This window comes from Dermacentor silvarum, chromosome 8 (assembly GCF_013339745.2).
Source record: "Dermacentor silvarum isolate Dsil-2018 chromosome 8, BIME_Dsil_1.4, whole genome shotgun sequence".
NCBI classification, from domain to species: Eukaryota; Metazoa; Arthropoda; class Arachnida; order Ixodida; family Ixodidae; genus Dermacentor; species Dermacentor silvarum.
Window position 1 is genome coordinate 135,317,840 of NC_051161.1, and position 19,175 is coordinate 135,337,014.

The 19,175-nt window shown below is 48.1% G+C and overlaps 1 protein-coding gene across 1 annotated transcript in view; it reads right to left on the minus strand.

The window, feature by feature from the left end:
- The window catches only part of LOC119462439 (sodium/glucose cotransporter), a 62,891-nt gene that overhangs the window by 29,655 nt on the left and 14,061 nt on the right, over window positions 1-19,175 (minus strand). Inside the window, exon 2 of the mRNA XM_049672014.1 lies at window positions 8,517-8,582. Coding sequence (XP_049527971.1) covers window positions 8,517-8,573 — 57 coding nt within the window. The 5' untranslated portion in view covers window positions 8,574-8,582. The remainder of the gene's footprint in view (window positions 1-8,516; window positions 8,583-19,175) is intronic.

A 19,175-nucleotide genomic window follows, 5' to 3' on the forward strand; every position in this document is an offset into this window, starting at 1 on the left:
CATCCAGATAACAGAGGCAGGTCTTCCACTTAAGGCCACGAAGAACAGTGTCGATCATACGCTCAAACGTGGCTGGAGCGTTGCACAGGCCAAATGGCATTACATTAAATTCATAAAGTCCGTCCGGCGTGGCGAAAGCGGTTTTCTCTTTGTCAGCCTCGTTCATGGGAATTTGCCAATATCCCGATCGCAGATCAAGGCTGGAAAAATATTCCGCTCCTTGTAGTGTATCTAAGGCGTCGTCAATTCGAGGCATGGGATACACATCCTTGCCTGTAATCTTATTGAGCGCTCGATAATCAACGCAAAAGCGAACGGAACCATCCTTTTCCTTCACCAGAACGACAGGATACGCCCAGGAACTGGATGAAGGTCGTATAATATTTCGTGCTAGCATGTCATCAACTTGTTCTTCAATGATCTTCCGTTCCGACTGCGAAACACGATATGGGCGACGGCGTATAATTGCAGAACCGTCGGTTTCGATGCGGTGTGCAGCTACGGAAGTCTGGCCCAATGCGGTGGCACAGCTATCAAAGCAGGATTTGTGCTTAGCCAAAAGGGCGAGTAACGCATCCGACTGGGCAGTGGTTAGGTCAGAACCAATTAGGGCTCGGAGAGAAGAAGAATCCAAACCTGAGGTTGGTACTGGTGACGAAGAAGGGGAAAGCGCTGCGACAGAGATCAGTGGCGGGTCGGTGAAGGTTGGCACGGTCATCCTTTTGGGCAACAATACAGGATCTGGGGTTGTGTTGCAGGCGTACAGGAGAGCTCGGCCACATGAAAACCGGACGAGACAAGGGGCGACTAGAATTCCTCGTGAAGTGCAGCGTGAAGAGGGGGTAACCAGTGCGTCTCCATCGGTTAGCTGGCCGGATGTGACAGCTACAATGTGTTCGTGACCAGGGTGCAGGACGTAATCTGCAGCGACAGCCAAGTTCAAGATGGAGGGTGACGACTCCAAAATAGGTGCATCCGTGGTATCTGTGATGTGGACGACTTTCTCCCTACATGATATAACAGCGGAGGCAGAATGCAGGAAGTCCCAACCGAGAATAAGTTCATGGATGCACGCGGGTAGCACAATCATCTCAATGTGGTGACGAATGCCGTCGATCAAAACACGAGCCGTACATTGTCCGTCGGGGTGAATGGGTACGTTATTAGCGCCGCGTAAAACTGGTCCAAGATAAAGCGTTCGGACTTTACGAAGCCGTGAGCACAAATCACTACGCAGAACGGAAACAGCGGCACCAGTATCGATGAGAGCTTGCACAGGAACACCTTCGAGAGTTACAGATAGCATATTGGCCGGGCGACAAGGAGGTGTTTCCGAAGTTCGACAGGACGCAGTTTTCCCTACAAAAACTGCAATCCTTAGTTTTCCGAGTGTTGGTCAGCAAGGCGGGAGATGGGGCGAAGCGGTGATGCAGAGCGGCGGTAGGGAGAAGGAGAACGTCGTCTAGCCGAACGGGAGCTCTGAGGCAGACGCTGGAGGAGATGGAGAACGACGCTGCGTAAAAGCGGACGGGCCTGGGTAGTAAGCGTCGTGTCGGCGGTTCTCGTCTCGCTCGAAATCGGCATAGCCTCGGCTTACATCCAGCTGGCGGCGACGGCAGTAACGCGATATGTGGCCCCGTATACCGCAGTAAAAGCAGACCGGACGAGGTGGACGCCACGGAGTATACGAAGGTGCAGCAGGTGCTCGGGCGCCCATAGAGGCCAAATGGCCGCAGGTGAGGTCAGGAGGCCCAGAAGGGACAGTAGCAGGTGGCATTGCAGCGACTTCCGCGTATGTGGGCATCGGGAACGCTGCTGGGGCAACAGACGTTGTCGGTGTCGTCATGGCTGCCACCTCCTCCTTCACAAGGTTGCGCAAGTCGAACGTTGGCGATGGGGCGGGAACAACAGTGGATCGCCGCTGTTGCTGCTCCTGAAGTTCTTCGCGAATAATAGAGCGGATAAGAGCACGTAAATCAGAATGAGGTGGCATTGGAAGGTCGCTGTCACGGTGAAGACGGAGGGCCTGAAGCTCGTCCAAGCGCTGGCACGCCGATGTAATATCTTGAACCGAGGTAGGATTTTGGACAGCTAAGGCGTTGAATGCGATGGAACCAATGCCTTTAAGAATATGGCGAATGCGTTCGGCTTCCGTCATTCCAACGTTGGCGCGGCGGCATAGAGCCAGGACATCTTCGATGTACGATGTATATGACTCTTGCGGAAGTTGAACACGCGCAGCGAGCTTCTGTTTGGCGACTTCTGAACGGCCAGATGAAGACGCGAAAATTTGCCGCAAGCTGGTAGTAAACGCTGACCAGTCGGTGAAGTCAGTTTCGTGGTTAAAATACCACGTCTTCGCAACGTGGGTCAGATAGAACGCGACGGTAGTCAACTTCTGTCTATCGGTCCAACCATTGGCCGAACTCACGCGGTTGTAGTTGTCGAGCCAGTCGTCGACGTCTTCCCCGCGGAGACCCGCAAAGACTGGTGGATCACGATGAGGGGTGGTAATGGTGCACGATGTCAGTGCAGCCGATGTCGTAGGAGCAGGAGCGTCAGGGGTAGCGATAGTGCCGGCGGCCGACGCAGGGGTGGTCATAGCTGTGGGGGTGGCCGGGCGCAGGCGGCGACCGGAACGTAGCTCCAGGTAGGGCAGGAACGCAGGAGGACGTCGGGATCTTGACGCGCCTCCACCACTTTGAAAGACGGAAGACGACCAGGACAGGCAGCACTGGCAGACCCGTTTATTCCACCGGCACGGCCGAGGCTCAAACACGAAGAAGAAGAGAAACAGGGATGATGATGGCTATATACAAATGAGAACGATGAAGTACGTGAAATTTGCTTACAATATATATATATATATAATTTTCTGGGTTCGTTCGCAGCCTTCGGCACTGATCGATGTTTTACTTTGTTAAGGTATTGTATTTTAATATTTATGAACGTGGTGTATTTTCTGTGTTGTACATTGCTGCGGAACCGCCAAGCCAGCTGTGCGCGCGCACGCTCTTGCACTCTCTCGTTCGTGTACCCCTTTCTCCCCGGTTCCTGTGCGGCGATATCGTCTGCGTTCCCTTTCTCACACCCTTTCACCACTGCAATATATATATATATATATATATATATATATATATATATATATATCGCAGCGGTGTCATCAAGAAACGTTGTTCCACCACCAGCTAGCGTCTCGTTGTGCTGCTGCCTGTCGCAGCAGCTTACTATAGTATGCATTTACTGCACTGCCCCCTTACACAATGCCCCATGAGGGCTCTTTAAGGTACTTATAGATGAATCAATATAAACAGTTTGCCAGCTAACACAAAACATACCACCTGTAGAAAGAATGCACTGGAACGCAGTTCGCGTAACTCAGAGGCTAGTGGGGGTCACAATATGGGCACACAAGAAACGAGGACAAAGGCAAAGGCAACAGACAGTTTCAATATGAATAGCCCAAGACTCGCCCAACTTTCAGTACTTTCACAGTATGGGCGTCGTATAATCAGGTGGGAGTGTATTGACCGTCATCGTGGTCTCACAAAGGTTGCAATAACTTCAAACAAAGCACAAGAGAAACACTCTACGGGCAGCTGCGACAGCTCGCATGCTCTATGCTAACACGTAATTCACCTCCCCAATATTCCACTGGCTGCATCTTTCCGTCTTATGGTTCTCACACTCCTCCCTTGTGGACGACACTTAATGTACGTGTACCTTTTTTTTTTTTTTTTGACTTGACTGAATGTATGCCTGTTGGTATTCATGACGCCACTGAACGGCGTCATGAATACGCCACTGAGAGATAGCTGACCTACGCTTTATCTGTGTTCCGTTTTTTGTCGCTGTTACAAAGGGATGCAGATATAAAGCTCTCGGTGCTTGCACACGCACTCTTCATGAAGGCCGGACCCAGGCGGAAATGTCGAAGTGCAATGTTCAGTGTCGCTTTTTAGGTGCGCCTGCGCACCTTTCAATATATCTATATATATATATATATATATGTGTGTGTGTGTGTGTGTGTGTGTGTGTGTGTGTGTGTGTGTGTGTGTGTGTGTGTGTGTGTGTGTGTGTGTGTGTGTGTGTGCGTGTGTGCGTGTGTGCGTGTGTGCGTGTGTGCGTGTGTGTGTGTGTGTGTGTGTGTGTGTGTGTGTGTGTGTGTGTGTGTGTGTGTGAATTGACGGTGGTCTGCTCCGGACCACCTTCCGTTCACTTCGCTCCTCGAAGACGCAAGTCGTGTGTCCGGTGAGCTTCTGAACACTTTGCAATGTGGTGAACGCTGTTTACATTATGTATTCGGCACCTTACATAGGCGCGGCGTAATGCTAACACATTTCTCTCGCAATTACTGCTGAGTCACCTCTAATTTTTTCCCCTTTCCGTTGCGTTGACGTTCTCTGACGCCTTGACGTTGTATCAGATCCACGCCCCTGAAAGCGTAGTTACCTAACCTTCCGTTAATTTTGATGATGAATATTTCGGAATACAAAGCACTTCTGGCAGAATAAACGTGAAAGTGTCATCAAATATGATTTTCATTGATTTTCATAACGTTTGAAGTATAAACATATACCATACCATAAATGACGTAGCAATAACGTTAATTAAGATTTTTTTAATTATGGGTTTGATGGCTGGAATTTGTGGTTAAAATTTTGTCTGCCAAAGTGCATTAACCACTTGTGCAAGCAAGCATTGCACGGCTAGTATAGCCGTTTCTTTTCGCGATTAGTTTGCCTTTGAAGATCCAGCATATTGACACTTGCATATATTGCCGTTCACAATGAGAGGTTCGGAGAACTAAGGAGCTTTAAACGATGAACAAGTGTTTTCACTTATCTGGGGCCCCAATGAAGAAACAAAGGAGGAGCTTGTCAACAGATGGACGCAAAATGGCGTTTTGTGTTTCGCATAAGATTATAAGTGTTTTACTTGAGCGTCGTACACTGCTTTAAACGGATTCAAACATGGTCAGACTGGCCAAATGGTTTAGTGTAACCAATTGGGATAGAAAGAGAGAGAAATGTTTAATGATACGAAATGCAGAGAGGTCGACCTGAGGTGCATTCCTCTGGCCAGCTACTCTGCATTGGAGGAAGGGGAAGAGGGAAGAGGCACATTATGGGTGGCGATGATGACGATGACGGGAGAAAGAGGATGTAAAACATTTAGCTAGCAATCATGATCTACTCAGAGCCTACAGTCCAGGCCTTACTTTTTTTAAAAATGAGCGCAGCTTGCACTAGTGGTGCAAGGCTAGATAGAGCAAACAATGGAGCTTGTGATCAACCTAGATTATTCCGACGACGCTGGATACTCAAACACAGACTCTCGCCTTCACGTTCTCGAAACTCAGATCTTCGAGTCGCCGGTGTTATGGACGGGTTGGCGTTTCATCTGAGCGCTGCCATCCGTTGTTGCGGGTCGGAGATTATTCAGCCGCTGCTGCCAGTTTGTTGAGACTCGGGTAGCGTTTAGGCCGGTGATCCTTCAGCCAAAGGGATGGGTACGTCCGGGAGTAAGAGCGAGAGAAAAAGGGTTTATTTTACATATTTACAGTGGCTCCAAATATCGAAGCCCACTCCATGGGGGAGCACTTTGAAAGTCTAAGCTCACTACATGTCTGAGCACATGTCAGAACTCGTCAGGACACACCACTGCACGCAAGGTGTCCCCTTATAAAACATCGGTCTTCCCTAGTAGACCCGACTAGGGAATCAGATGACCTTGATGCGGCCAATCAGACGGGCCGTCTTGTTCGCTGAACTCCGCCTCCAATGTTGCACCTTCGAAGCAAGGACGAGGCAATCCGGAAACAGGGGGTTGACACTCCTTCTACGAAAGTCGGTGACCTGTTTCTTGCCCTCCGACGGTCAGCTTGCCCGGGTCCGGAGAATGGCCTTTGCACTAATCCCCGCGTCTAACGAAGGGGGGCAAGCTTCGTGAGCTTCTTTGTCATCGCGTCCCAGCTGGTGTTGCGCCGCGTCGACAAGTAGGCGGCGGCTGATGAAGGGGGTGGCATCGTGGGAAGCACCTAAAGAATGCGCACTGCCTAGTTGGGGCGCTTGTTTGCCTGTCTCGTCGGTGTCTGGCACTGTCGCCGTCTCGGCAACGCTCATGAAAGGGCCTGCCTCGATGGGAAAAAATCAAAGAATGCGCCCGGCCGATTCGGGACGCAACACCGGCGCCTCTCCTCGGCTGTAGCTTCGGCACGGTATTCCGAATCGGCTCGCCGCCGACGCGCTGATTCTCGCTTGGCCGCACGACGCCCTTTACGACGACGCCTGACGAAGCGTTGACATGTCTAGGCGAAGCGATACACATGTGATTGCTAGGCAACCTGAAGTGACGTCATTTCTAGACGGAGCAGGTGCGCAGTCGCTGCAGCTCGGTGCCGTGATGCGGAGCGGCGGCGAAGCGAGGCGATGCTGTGACAAGTGGCTGCTAGGCAACGCGCGGTGACGGCATCGCCAGGCACCGTTTCTGCTCTATGCTATACGGGCCAACCTCCGGCTTCAACAGCTTCGCTGTTAAAAGTCCAGGAACACCTCGATGGCCTTAAAACTCGATTTAACGCCTGGTCAAGGTTCTAAAATAACGTCCTCCGACAACGGTGGGCTGTCGAGACGAGTGAGGTCATTGCTCAACATTTGACGCTCTTCCGCGTCACATGAGGTGTCGCATGAGGTGCACGTACCCGTACGTAAACGCTACCTCCAGCCTCAGTTTCTGCAGAATACTCGCAGAGCTGCGTTGAATTTTCGGTGGTAACCTAAATTTCATGGTAGGATCCAATCTCTGGAGTCTTCTGTGTCGATTATCCGGATTGTCCCAGTGTTTTTCTGTCGATTTTCCGATGACACTGGAGAGAAGACAGTAGGCGTCCGCTCTTGAAAACGGAATTGCTAGCTGTGACTATCGTTCTTCGAGTGCTTTCTTCGCTTCGGCATCGGCCAGTTCGTTGCCGTGTACACTACATTGACTCGACATCCATTGAAACGTAATGTTGTGGCCGTTCTATTCCGCTAGAGTGTATAGCTCGGCAGTTTGAAAATCCAACACTATGTCAGAGCTTTCTTTCATTACAACTCTCAGTAGCTGCGGAGCCGATTTTGCGTCGCTGAAGACTGTTTATACTTGAAGATGCTGTTGCGAAATACAGTGAACTGCCTCTCTGATTGCCACTAGAGCTGCGTGGACGTTTGTGCCGTCGTGTTACGCAGGTGAAACCGTCGAATGACTTGATGCGCAGGCACAACGAAAGCCGCACCAGACTCGTATATACGACGAGACCGATCTGTCTGTATACACATTCACCGAGGAGCAATATTCTTTCGACATATATTCAAGTGTTAGATGTCTGGTCCCACGGTAGGTATTCACGATTTTCGAGAAATTCCGGGAATAGAGAGACGTACCCGTGTTTTGGAGATTACCCATGGCGGCATACGTGGAAAGTCACCAGGGGCAAAGTATGAAGTTATGACGGATTCTTGGCATTTCATGGCTCTTGAAAAAGAGGAGTACGGCCGTACGTCTGGAAGTGTCGATAAGGCGTGGCGTCGGTGACGGCACAGCAGCCACAGGAATACTCGAAGAGGTTCACATCGTAGATAGACAGGTGAAGGGGTGACGCGAGCTTCCTCAGTTCGTTATCCGACATATGCATTCACTCGGAAACTTCTGTCCCTGCGCAACAACTGCTGCTATCGTGCAGCAGAATCATTTGGAACATTTCTTACATCTATGGTTCTCTCTCCGTAGAAACTGCAACAAGTGATTTTATCCATAATATGTTTCAAGGAAACAAATATGCAACAGCTTAGAATACTTCACTCTATATAGAATGGAATAGCACTTGAATAGGAAGGACTCTTGGACTCGTATTCAAAATGTGGAAAAGTAGTACACCACTTTATCTTGCTATTGCGCAGGCTTTCTTCAGAGCCACAGCAAGAAAACCGTGTAAACGAGTACATATTGGAAACAACTTCATTAGATGTTCTTGCACGCCCTCTACTGTATTTACAAATACACTTATATACACACCGAGCGACAGGTAATTAGCCAACTGGTGGTACTTAAAAATATGCGAGTAGCTCAAAATGACAATTAACAATATGCCGTTATAAGGTGTAAAATTTTTTAAAGCTTGGTTAAATTTACGCGAAATACCTTGTAGTGCAAATCAATTTGATGGTTAAAAGCGTTTGTTCTGCAAGTAATGTGCGTATGGGAGTCGGAGAGTTTACTCATATGAATACAGAACCATTATTTTTCCAAGAAAGACCTCGGGCAATGCGGAACGAAGTGCCACGTATCCTATTCACCTTTCTGCGAGAGGCTGAACTGATCAGCTCATATATAGTATTCATAACATCGAAAGACCCACTCGAACGGAGCAAGTACCAACCAAGTGCGGCAGGCTAACTCCGCGTATAAGGAGGTCACAAGCATTACCGTTACAACCTCCACCGTTTTATCCTGAATAAAAAGGCAATTTCACTTACCGTGACAAGAATGTATATTAAGCAGGTGGTCAGTGAAATGGATGAATGAAACCGCATCCGAATATACTGAAAAGTAATAAAAACGTGGATTAGGGAATAATATAATGCACGGATGCAGTGCCTCCGTATAATTCTATAAATTCTATTGTTTAGATAGCTCACAAACTGGAATCAATGTTTGCAATAGTATACACGTATTCTAAAGAACTACATAAAGAAATTTGATGAAAATGAACAATGACTACGCCTTTATCGCGTGAACAGACGCAAAAAAAAAGTGTGGGTTTCGGCAAGAAGTAACTAACTAACTAGTGTTAATAAGTTTAAATAACGAGTGAATTCCCCGTGCTCTTAATTTACTACCATTAGTAGGACTAGAATAAAAACTTTATTTAGTGCAGAATATTCTTATTTCCTACACTGACATCCGCTCCTAAAGAGACAAACAACCATTCAGAACATGAATCGAGATGACCGCTGATAGAGAGATCGTGTCTCGTATTGACCGAAACAAACAATGTTTTCCTATATAAACAAGGATTTATATTTTTAATTCTTCAGAAGATGTCGCCAGACTTGGGAGAGGTTTAAGCTTCGTGTTTAAAAGAGTAGGACGCTATAGCCTTCAAAGATCCTTGACCGCTTCTCATGCTTTCCGGGAACTGCACCTTTTCATGTAGCCGTAACGTTTACCAAGAAACGCTGGCGGCGAACGCTGTGCACGAAGGCGAGCGTTCTAACCCTTGATCGTGCTGCAAAAAAAAAGCACCCTATATAGCGTTCCAAGCTGCTTCCTGGAGAGAAAGCAGCGTTTTTTAGAAAGGTGGCATGTCGGTTTAGTGACATGCCGCGTGACTGGCCACTCGAGGCGCTTAGCATGTATTCGCGAGCTTATTTCACGTTCAGAGATAGAGAGAGAGAAAGAAACGTTTATTGTTGAAAAGATGTCCCGAGCGAGGCCTGGTATCGCCCTGAGGTGGGAAGGTTCCTTAGTCCAGGAACCCTCTGGCTTCGGCTGCCCTCTTGGCCCTGGCGACGAGTTGTCGTTGGTCTTCCAGGTCCCCGAGGGCGAGCTTGGCCTCCCACGTTTCGAATAGGTGGTCTTCGTTTGCTTGTGGTGCTCTGTTAGCGTCCGTTTCCGGCTGCATTTCGCTGTCTTCATGCCATGGGCATTCCAAGAGCAAGTGTGCCAGGTTCTCGGGAACGTTGCAGAGTGGGCAGAGGTAGCTGTGGAGCGTCGGGTAGAGGCGGTGCAGCACGGCGACTATTTTGTCGCGCGGTGTCAACCCCACACCTGCCGCTCCCGCTGATGTAGACGTAAAAGACCCGTCAGTATATACGTGGGTTCCCGGGCGTCTGGAAGCTTGCACCGCCTCGCTCGCCCACAAGCGTTCGAAAAAACACTTTTATGCAGCACATATTGAGCAACAGAAAGCTGTGTCATGAGTGTTTCATGTTGCTCTACAATTTTCTCATTGACAATTTTTTCTAATTATATTTGAGAGGTTGATTAATTAGTTAAGACTAATTATGTAATTAAGTAGAATGCAAAAAAATATCTGAGTATCTCCAAGCAAAGGCAAACATCACCTTGGTTTTCTCCAGTTACGTGGCATTTGCATATTTTGAAATATTGGTGCATGAATGTTGGGACACCCTGTATATGCAGTATAAAGCGCGCTGCTAATGAGAGCATCGAATATTTGACAACGCAATAACAGTTCTCCCATGGGATGTCACACAATTAATTCAAAAATTAAAACCTTGTTCAACTATTCTTCTCCAATTAGCCAGGTAATTGATCAGATGAAAGCAAGCTAAACAGGAACATGTAGAGCGTTTATTCGGTACGCATGTTACGCACGAGCTGCTCGTTTGCGACTGCCGACGCTCGCCGATGCTTGCCTCCTTGTACGGTTTGCACTGCCATCAAAAGCGCGAGCAGCACCTCGTGGTGGCTCTGCAATACAACATAACAATCCTTTCCCATACACAAAAAAGCTCAACCTTCAGGGGGAATAACGCGCATCTGGACGGCGTTGCCTGGTTGACCTCCTAAGTGACTGTAATTGATACGCCAGACTGACTGCTGGGTTACATGTTGATTCTGCCAACCCACTGGATTCATCCACCACTGGTTCTCGTGCGCTGGACATATCGGTTGTCAGTGTCATTCCTGGTTGCTGCACCTCCTCTAATTCCGCGCCAGTCTCACTTGTTCCATCCTGGTTATGCTGCCGCTGCTCCTGATGCGATGCTTCTGATGCCCGTGGCACCAAGTGGTCACCGTGGCATATCCATGTGGAGCCATCTTCGAGGATCACTGACGCAGATGATGCACTTCTTGCTGCGCCGATATTCACGACACTCACAAATGGTGGTCCAGGTTTGAAGTTTCATACCCATACGCTCGTGCCCGGCTGACGCAGCCCCCCTCTTCTTGCATTCTTGATAGCCCTCTCCTTTAACTTGCAGCCTCCTCCACCAAGTTGATTGAAATAAAATTATTATTATTATTATTATTATTATTATTATTATTATTATTATTATTATTATTATTATTATTATTATTATTATTATTATTATTATTATTATTATTATTATTATTATTATTTTGTTGCAACTGCTTTCACCCAACCCGAACTCTCAAATCCGGATGCAGCCTATCAAAGAAGCCTTCACTTCGCTGCCCATCAGCAGCCCGGCCGATGCAGGACTTCTAAGGTGATGCTGTATTCATAGCCTCCTATATTTTTTAAAAAATATAGGAGGCTATGCAGTCGGCGGCACGTCCAGAGCTGGCCCTAAACGACTCATTTTGTTACTGCAGGTGAGCTGATTTCGCTATCGCCTCGTTCCTGTGCCCCTCTCGTGCCGCTGACTGCTGAACTGCCACTTGATTGAGTGACCGCGAGTGTGTGTGTGTGTGTGTGTGTGTGTGTGTGTGTGTGTGTGTGTGTGTGTGTGTGTGTGTGTGTGTGTGTGTGTGTGTGTGTGTGTGTGTGTGTGTGTGTGTGTGTGTGTGTGTGTGTGTGTGTGTGTGTGTGTGTGTGTGTGTGTGTGTGTGTGTGTGTGTGTGTGTGTTTTCTGTTGTTGTTATCGTATGCGCATGTGATGGAGGGAAAGAAGTGCACTCAGTGCGGGGATAGGTTTTCTGACGAGGACCGATACATGGAGTGCTCTAGCTGTGCATCGTTGTATCACCTCGAACAGGAGTGCTCTGGTGTGGCTGAGGGCACCTTTTCGGCCATGAGCGCGAAAAGGAGAGACAAGTGGCGGTGCAAAACATGCAGGTCAGGAGATGCGTCCCAAGGTAGCTCTAGTCAGCTAACAGCTATTGCCGAGAAGCTATCGTTGCTGGATTCCATTCGCGAACAAGTCGACGCGCTTTCCTTGATTCCATCAAAGATAGACGAGTTGCTGTGCTTGAAGTCTGAGATTGAAGCAGTGAATACAAAAATGCAGGAAATACACGACTCGGTTGAGTTCCTGTCAAGTAAATATGATTCCTTGCTGCAAGAAGCAGCTACTCGTGACAAAAACATCTCGGCATTGTCGTCGAGAGCGGCGATACTTGAGGACCAAGTCGCTTGGCAAGAAGCTGCCATTCAAAGCCTTCGAAGTGAAATGAACGCCTCTGAGCAGTATAGTAGGTCATCGAACCTGGAAATTCACGGTTTACCCCAAAGTCCTGGCGAGAACTTGACTGCTACCGTTTCCGGGCTGGCTGCTCAGCTGGGCATTGACGCATTTCTTCCTGGCCATGTCGTATCCGTGCACCGGTTGCCTGGGAAGGGCAGGAAACCAGCGCCAGTTTTGGTCCGCTTTCTTTCGGCGGGCATACGGGACAGCTGGCTGGCAGGGCGGAAGAAATTGCGTCATTTGGCGCAGAGAAAGGAGCCCTTCATTTTCTTTGTCGAGAACTTGACAAAATACAACAGAGAATTGTTCTGGGCGTCGAAATCTAAGGCTAAGGAAGTGGATTTCAAATTCGTGTGGGTTAAACACGGAAGAATTTACGCTCGGAAGAAAGAAGGTGACCCAATCCTGCGTATAACGAGCCTATCTGACTTGTCTCAGCTAGCCTGACTATTCTTTTTTTTTTGCCTTTTGTAGTCTTTTCTTTGAGCCATGGCTACGTGTGAACAATTCCGAGACTTTCCTTCTTTCACCAATACCTTTTCAAAAGTTGGTGAAAGCACTTTCACTATTTTTCACGTAAATGTGCGCAGTATTCGCAAGCACTGGAATGAATTTTGTCTCCAAGTTGTTGCTGTGCGTGACATAGCTGATGTTTTTGTCTTAACTGAAATTAATATTGGGCAAGAGCATATTGGTCTATTTTCCCTCCAAGGTTATCACAATCATTTTTTTACACGGAAAGACGGCCGTGGTGGTGGAATTGCTGTTTTTATCAAAGAATGCTGGATTTCAAGTCCTCTGAATATAACATTTACAACTGCTGAATCGCTAGCGCTTCGTATTCACACACAACATTTTGCCATCACTTTGCTCGCTATTTATAGACCTCCAAACCAAAGCGTCAGAAAGTTTGTAGATGAGTTGCGACTACTTGCTTTTCCATCTGGTCATGTGTGCATGATAGGTGATGTTAACATTGATCGGCTGAAAAAAGAAAGGCACATCGTAACTGAATACTTGAACACGCTCGCTGACTTTGGGATAGAAGCCGTTATCAACCTCCCGACACGTGTCGAAGTTTTGGGCGCATCACTCGTGTCTTCATGCCTAGATCACGTGAACGTCCGTTCCGAGAACGACCAGGTTTTCCCGTTTATTGTTGAGCAAAAGCTGTCGGACCACTTCTTTGTGGGGTGCAGCTTTATTTCGTCGCAGCGTATTACCGTCCAGAAAGCTATATCAGAAATTGACGTCGTTGATAACAGGAAGCTTGACTTGTCGTTACAGCATTACGATTGGCGATCTTTTCTTGCGGAAGTTCCTGCAAGCAAACTGTATGAATCTTTTACTACTGTTTACACGCAGATTGTGAACTCGTGTAGAAAGGTGGTCGTCATAAAACAACGAAAACCGGATTGCCCATGGATAAGCGGAAGTGCCTTATCCGTTATAGCAGAAAAGGAATATGCTTGGGCGCGTTATCGTCGTTCCCCTAAAAATCAGTTTTTTCGCGCAGCGTATAAGATGGCTCGCAATAAGGTTACCGCGGTGCTTGGAGCTGGACGACGAAAACACTTCCAAAATAAGTTTTCTGAATCTAGAAATAATCCATCCAAGGCCTGGTCTGTTGTTAATGAGTTAAGGGGTCGTCCACGCAAAGGTGCGTATGAAACCATTGCTAAAAATTTTGGACCTCCGTCTATTGTCCTAGCGGACCAATTCAACATTTTTTTTTTCGTCTGCTGCAACAAACTGGTCTAGTAATACTAGTTATCCTGGGCCGCCATCGGTGGCTGTGTCTGCCTTTCTACCAGAGTGCACTGAAGAAGATATTCGCTATATCCTCTTTAACATCAAACAGGGCAAGTCAGTTGGACTGGATGGCGTGTCTGCTGACGTTCTTCGCAGAAACTTCGCGGCTCTGAAGAGTGTTCTCTTAGCTATCATAAACGACATTATAGCAACACAAATCATGCCATCTGGCCTTAAGGAAGCACTTGTGGTTCCCCTTTTCAAAAGTGGGCAGGTGAATTCTGTCACAAACTATAGACCTATTTCCATACTTTCGTGCATTGCTTTGATATTTGAAAAGCATATTTTTCAGGTAATGCAAACCTTCATTGATGCACATAACCTTTTATCGGCCAACCAATATGGATTTACCTCCGGGCGCGGCACTAAGTTAGCGCTAGATGAGCTAACTGATTTCCTTAATAATGCTCTTGAAAGCAGCGAATTTGCTTGCGCATTATTTTTAGACGTATCCAAAGCTTTTGATTCCGTGAATCACGATGTCTTACTTTGTAAACTTCATAGCTATGGCTTCCGAGGGCCTTTCCTGTCTCTCCTTAAGAATTACTTGCATTGTCGGAGTCAAGTTGTAGTAATCGGGAATATTAAAAGTAGGCCCACACAGTTGTCCAGCGGTGTTCCTCAGGGATCGGTTTTAGCACCCCTTCTATTTAACTTATACGTTAACGATCTCGCTCAGTCCATTCTTCATTGCCGAGTTTTCCAGTATGCTGACGACACGCTTCTGGTATCGCGTCATGCTAATTACGATCAAGCTGTGACTGAATTACAAGTTGACACAGTAAATGTCATGAGTTGGTACATTAATAACTTAATTTCTATCAATCAAAATAAAACTAAACTTGTATGTTTCCATAATCCCCTAAAACGTGTTTCTCGCATCACTCCCTTGTTTCTTCATTCTCCTCAGTGTAATAATTGTGCCTGCTCTCCTATTCCATACTTCTCAAGTGTCAAATATCTGGGTGTTCACTTTGATTCAAGTATGTCTTGGGATAGTCATTTGGCTAACGTTTGTGACCGGCTGCGCAAAATAGCATGTATACTATACTCTATCAAAGCATTATGCCCTGTTTATATAAGGAAAATGATAGCTCACACATTAGCATACAGTGTGCTGCGCTTTGGAATTTGTTCTTTTTACTTTTGTTCAGTGTTTTGGCGCAAAAGAGTTGATTGCTTACTAAAATCTATAATTCGTGCCGTAATGTATGGTGTTCAAATTCCCAACAACTCTAATCTCTTTTTGTCATCACGCATGCCTTCCTTCAGATTGTTATTTAAAGAAAGCGTCATTCTTATGTATCTATGGAATAATGAATTCTGCCTCCCATACGTCCCTGTTCGTACACTGCGCCCACGTGGCCATTTCATTTTGCCTAGAGTGCGCACTAGGTACGGTGAACGTGTTCGTGCTTTTTATGTGCCAAGTACTCTAAATGACCTCCCAACCAATGTTTTCTCGTTAGGCAGTTGCAAAGACGTAAAGTCTGTTATATTTGATTTGTATGCTTAATTTCTTTTTTTCCTTCCTACCTGTTTTTTTTTTCTTTTCTTTTTCCCTGTTTTTTTTTTCACTTCAGAAATGAACAGATACGAATTGACAGTGGCGCATGCTCCGTTTTGTGCCCTGCTGCCGGACACTGCCCCACAAGCCATTGTCGGCTTGGGCAGGTCCGTATTTTGTACCCTGTAAATCCACGAATAAAGATCATTATTATCATTATTATGCTGTATTGTTCTATAATTAAACAAAATTCTTCACATGCTGGTGTCAAAGTACCGCACATGGTCCTTCTTCAGTTTGGTTTTGAATGTCTCAACTACACTCTCAGCCGCACCATTAGACGCTGGATGGTATGGGGGAATTCTCATTCGCATTTTTAACAGCGAAGCTGCTTAAACTGGAGGTAGTCCGGTGGTGTACGCCCGAAATGTGGGCCGATCCTGGAGGTATTGCAGAAAGGGTCCAAGCGCAATCGCACATACCCCTGTAAACTAGCGAAGCTGTTTAAGCTCGAGGATGGTCCGTCGAGTGTACGCCGCAAAACCTCCGCCTGGCGAAGACGTCACCATGCATCGCCTAGCAACGCTTCGCCCCAGCTGGGCAAACCGCGCCGAGCCTCGCCACAGCTGCGTGAGCCATGACGTCATCGCACGCGCCGCATCGCTTCGCCTTAGCTTTGCCGAGCCATGACGTCACCGCGCCCTGCGGGGTGGTTGCCACGGCTGCGCACAGGCGGAACTAAGCTGTGACGCAACTGCGCCGACCCACGGGATATATAGCTCCGCGTCTCCGCCGCGGCGACAGAAAAGCCCCACCGTCTACGCGCCGAGCACGTCGCCGCGAAGATGCGTCGGCGATAGAAGAGCGTCACTCTCGAAGAAGAGGAAGTGCGTTGCGAATGCCGCCGCGCCGCTACTGAAGAGCGAGTGAGATAAGTAAAGTCCGATACCGAGTATCGCGCCACCGAAGCGGCGGCGAAACATCGGCGATTCGCAGAAGATACGGAGTTAAGAGCCCGCGAAACCAAGCAAAAGCGTTTGGGCGTCCAGATGACCGAGTGTTCATTGCTCCTTGGGCTGTCGATGACTTCGTGGTAATCTTGCGCAAAACGTGGCCGAGTCTCGTAGCATAACCTCGCAAAAACTTGGCAGCGTCGAGATAAAGCTAGGTGGGGTCGCAAGCTTCGCTGTTTGCACCGTCTTCGCAACACTAGTGTGAAGCTGCCCCCAATTGTTTTTTTTTTTTTTGAGCTCGTTGTATCCATTGCTGACAAACGCCAGACCGTTGACACTCATCACTACGTCTGGTAAGCCATGGATGGCAAAATTGGTTCTGAAGCATTGTATAGTGGCTGCCGCTGAAGGACCGGACACACGAAATACCTGAAGGCATCAATCACGGCTAAAAAATAGACACGTTGCCACTGCCCCCCCGAAGTCCACATGCAGACGTGACTAAGCACTTTCCGGAAAAGGCGCTGTCTCTGCTGCATTGGCTTTTCGTTTCGTCGATACTCCTGGCAATTAGGGCAGCCATTAAGTTCGTTTTCTATGTCTGCATATAAGCCTGGCGACCACACATGTCCTTGCAACCTTCTTCATCTTTTGCTGTTTTCCTCCAACAATAGCTAAAGAAACTGCGTGAAAACGTTATTTATTTATTTCGATTGTTTAAAAACGATTCAAAAAAATAAACACTTGGACGGCGCTTAAGCTTCTTTATGAGTGGAGCGCTATAGCATTCGAAGATCCTTGACGCTTCCTAGCAACTGCAGCTTATTTAACCGTAATGTTTACCTGGAAACGCTGGCCGTGAACGCTATGCACGAAGCCGAGCTTTCTCGTTCTTTTTTTTAAGGCGAAATTCCTAAGTGGCTCGTTGCGCCATGGCTTTGAAAAAAAATGCAGCTTCACTAACGTTAAACCTGGGGACGAGCGAAGCAGTGATGCGCCGGTGCTGGAGTGGCGCTACAGCCCGGGCTTGATCACGCGCGACGGACGCCGACAGCCCGGGCCCCTAAAGGGCTTCGTACTCAAAGTGTACATGTGAGCAGCAATCGTTGCACAATGCCTCATGCGCAACTTTTCTTCGCTCCGCAGATTTTGCTAATGCTGGCACTTGGTTAACCTGATGCGCCCATTCATACCTGCCCTGCCGTTGGCGGCTGCGTCGATGCTGTCCGAGATTGTCAAGAGCTCGTCACCCGCACGTGTGGTCTGCATAATTTTCGATCCTTCCTGGATGTGCCGCTGGACGGACACGCCATCGCTTCTAGAACGACGGCACCGTCTGAATTACCGCCCTTTCTCAGCCCCTTCCAGAGCAGCTTGCTGTTGAGCTTCTCCTTCAGTGGGCATGTGAGCAGCAATCGTTGCACAATGCCTCATGCGCAACTTTTCTTCGCTCCGCACGTGCGCAACAATTTGTCTCTGTGTGCTAAACGGAGTGACAATCGCTCCCTTTTGCTGCTCCCACGCCCACTTCTCTTACATGCTACCGTGTGTGATTGCCTCGACGTAGTGCTGTTGTTGTTGCAATGCGGGGATGTCAAGGAAAACGCGGGGCCTCCAAAGATGCAGAAGTCAGCTCAGGATGTCCCTGTCTCGAATAGTGTTTCCGAACCCCATTCTGATCAGAAGAGCACCATATTATTAATGCTTAAAAACACAAAGAAGGCAACAGTCGAGCTTGCTAAGGGTCAGTCCGAGTTAAAAATCAGGTATGAAGGATGTGAAAACTAGCCAAAACGCAAGCTAAAGGATATCTTCCGCCGCCTTGAATCACTTAAAAGTAAATCTGATGCACTAGAATTTGTTTGCAATGATTTCGCCATAATTCAAGAGAGCGTTCAGCGGTTGGAAAAGCAGCAAGACACCATAGTCTCACGCTTGGACGACTTGGAGGACAGATCAAGGCGCAATAACTTTGTGGCGACGAGCGACCACGTAGACCGGTAAAGTCGCGGGCTTTCTCGGGAGAGGTAAAACCTGCACCCGATCTCTTAGCGTAGCATTTTTAATCTCTTTCGGAACGCTAGCCCGTGCCGAAGCGTGCCAGCCGCTCATGCCTTGTTTAGACGCGAGCATCTACGTAATTTTCATGCGACGCCGAGGCTGCTGCAGCTACAGAGGGCTCCTCCCCCCCACTTAGAGGAGGAACTTTCGACGAACGATGAAAAGTCCACGTGACGCGGCGTGTCTTGGCGCTTGTCTTGGGTGTCGTGAACGGAGGCGGCGTCGATGGATGCGGCAGGGTTGCGTCGCACATTGGTGGGGCCGATGGCGCGGGTGCTTCAATGTAATCCGGTTTGAGACGTTCCAGGGCAATTGTGTCTGTTCGGCCGTTGACGTTCACGAAAAAAGTCGTCGGACGATGCTCTAGAACACAATATTGCCCGCAGTAGTGTGGCTGCAAAGGCTTCTGCACGGCACAGTTACGCACTAAAACGTGGGTAGCAGAGGTGAGTGCGGGAGAAACGTACGGAGACCTTGCTTCTTCCGAACGTGTAGGCACGGGGCGCATCTGGCTGAAGAAAGCTTGCAGTTCGGCAACGTAATCAGCAGCAATGGCGTAGGTGTTTAGCTGGGGGCGACAAAGAAATCGCATGGAAGGCATAGGTGAGTGCCGTAGACTAGCTCAGCACAGGAGCAACCTAAGTCGCTCTTGAGTGAGGCTCTGATGCCAAGTAAGACGAGAGG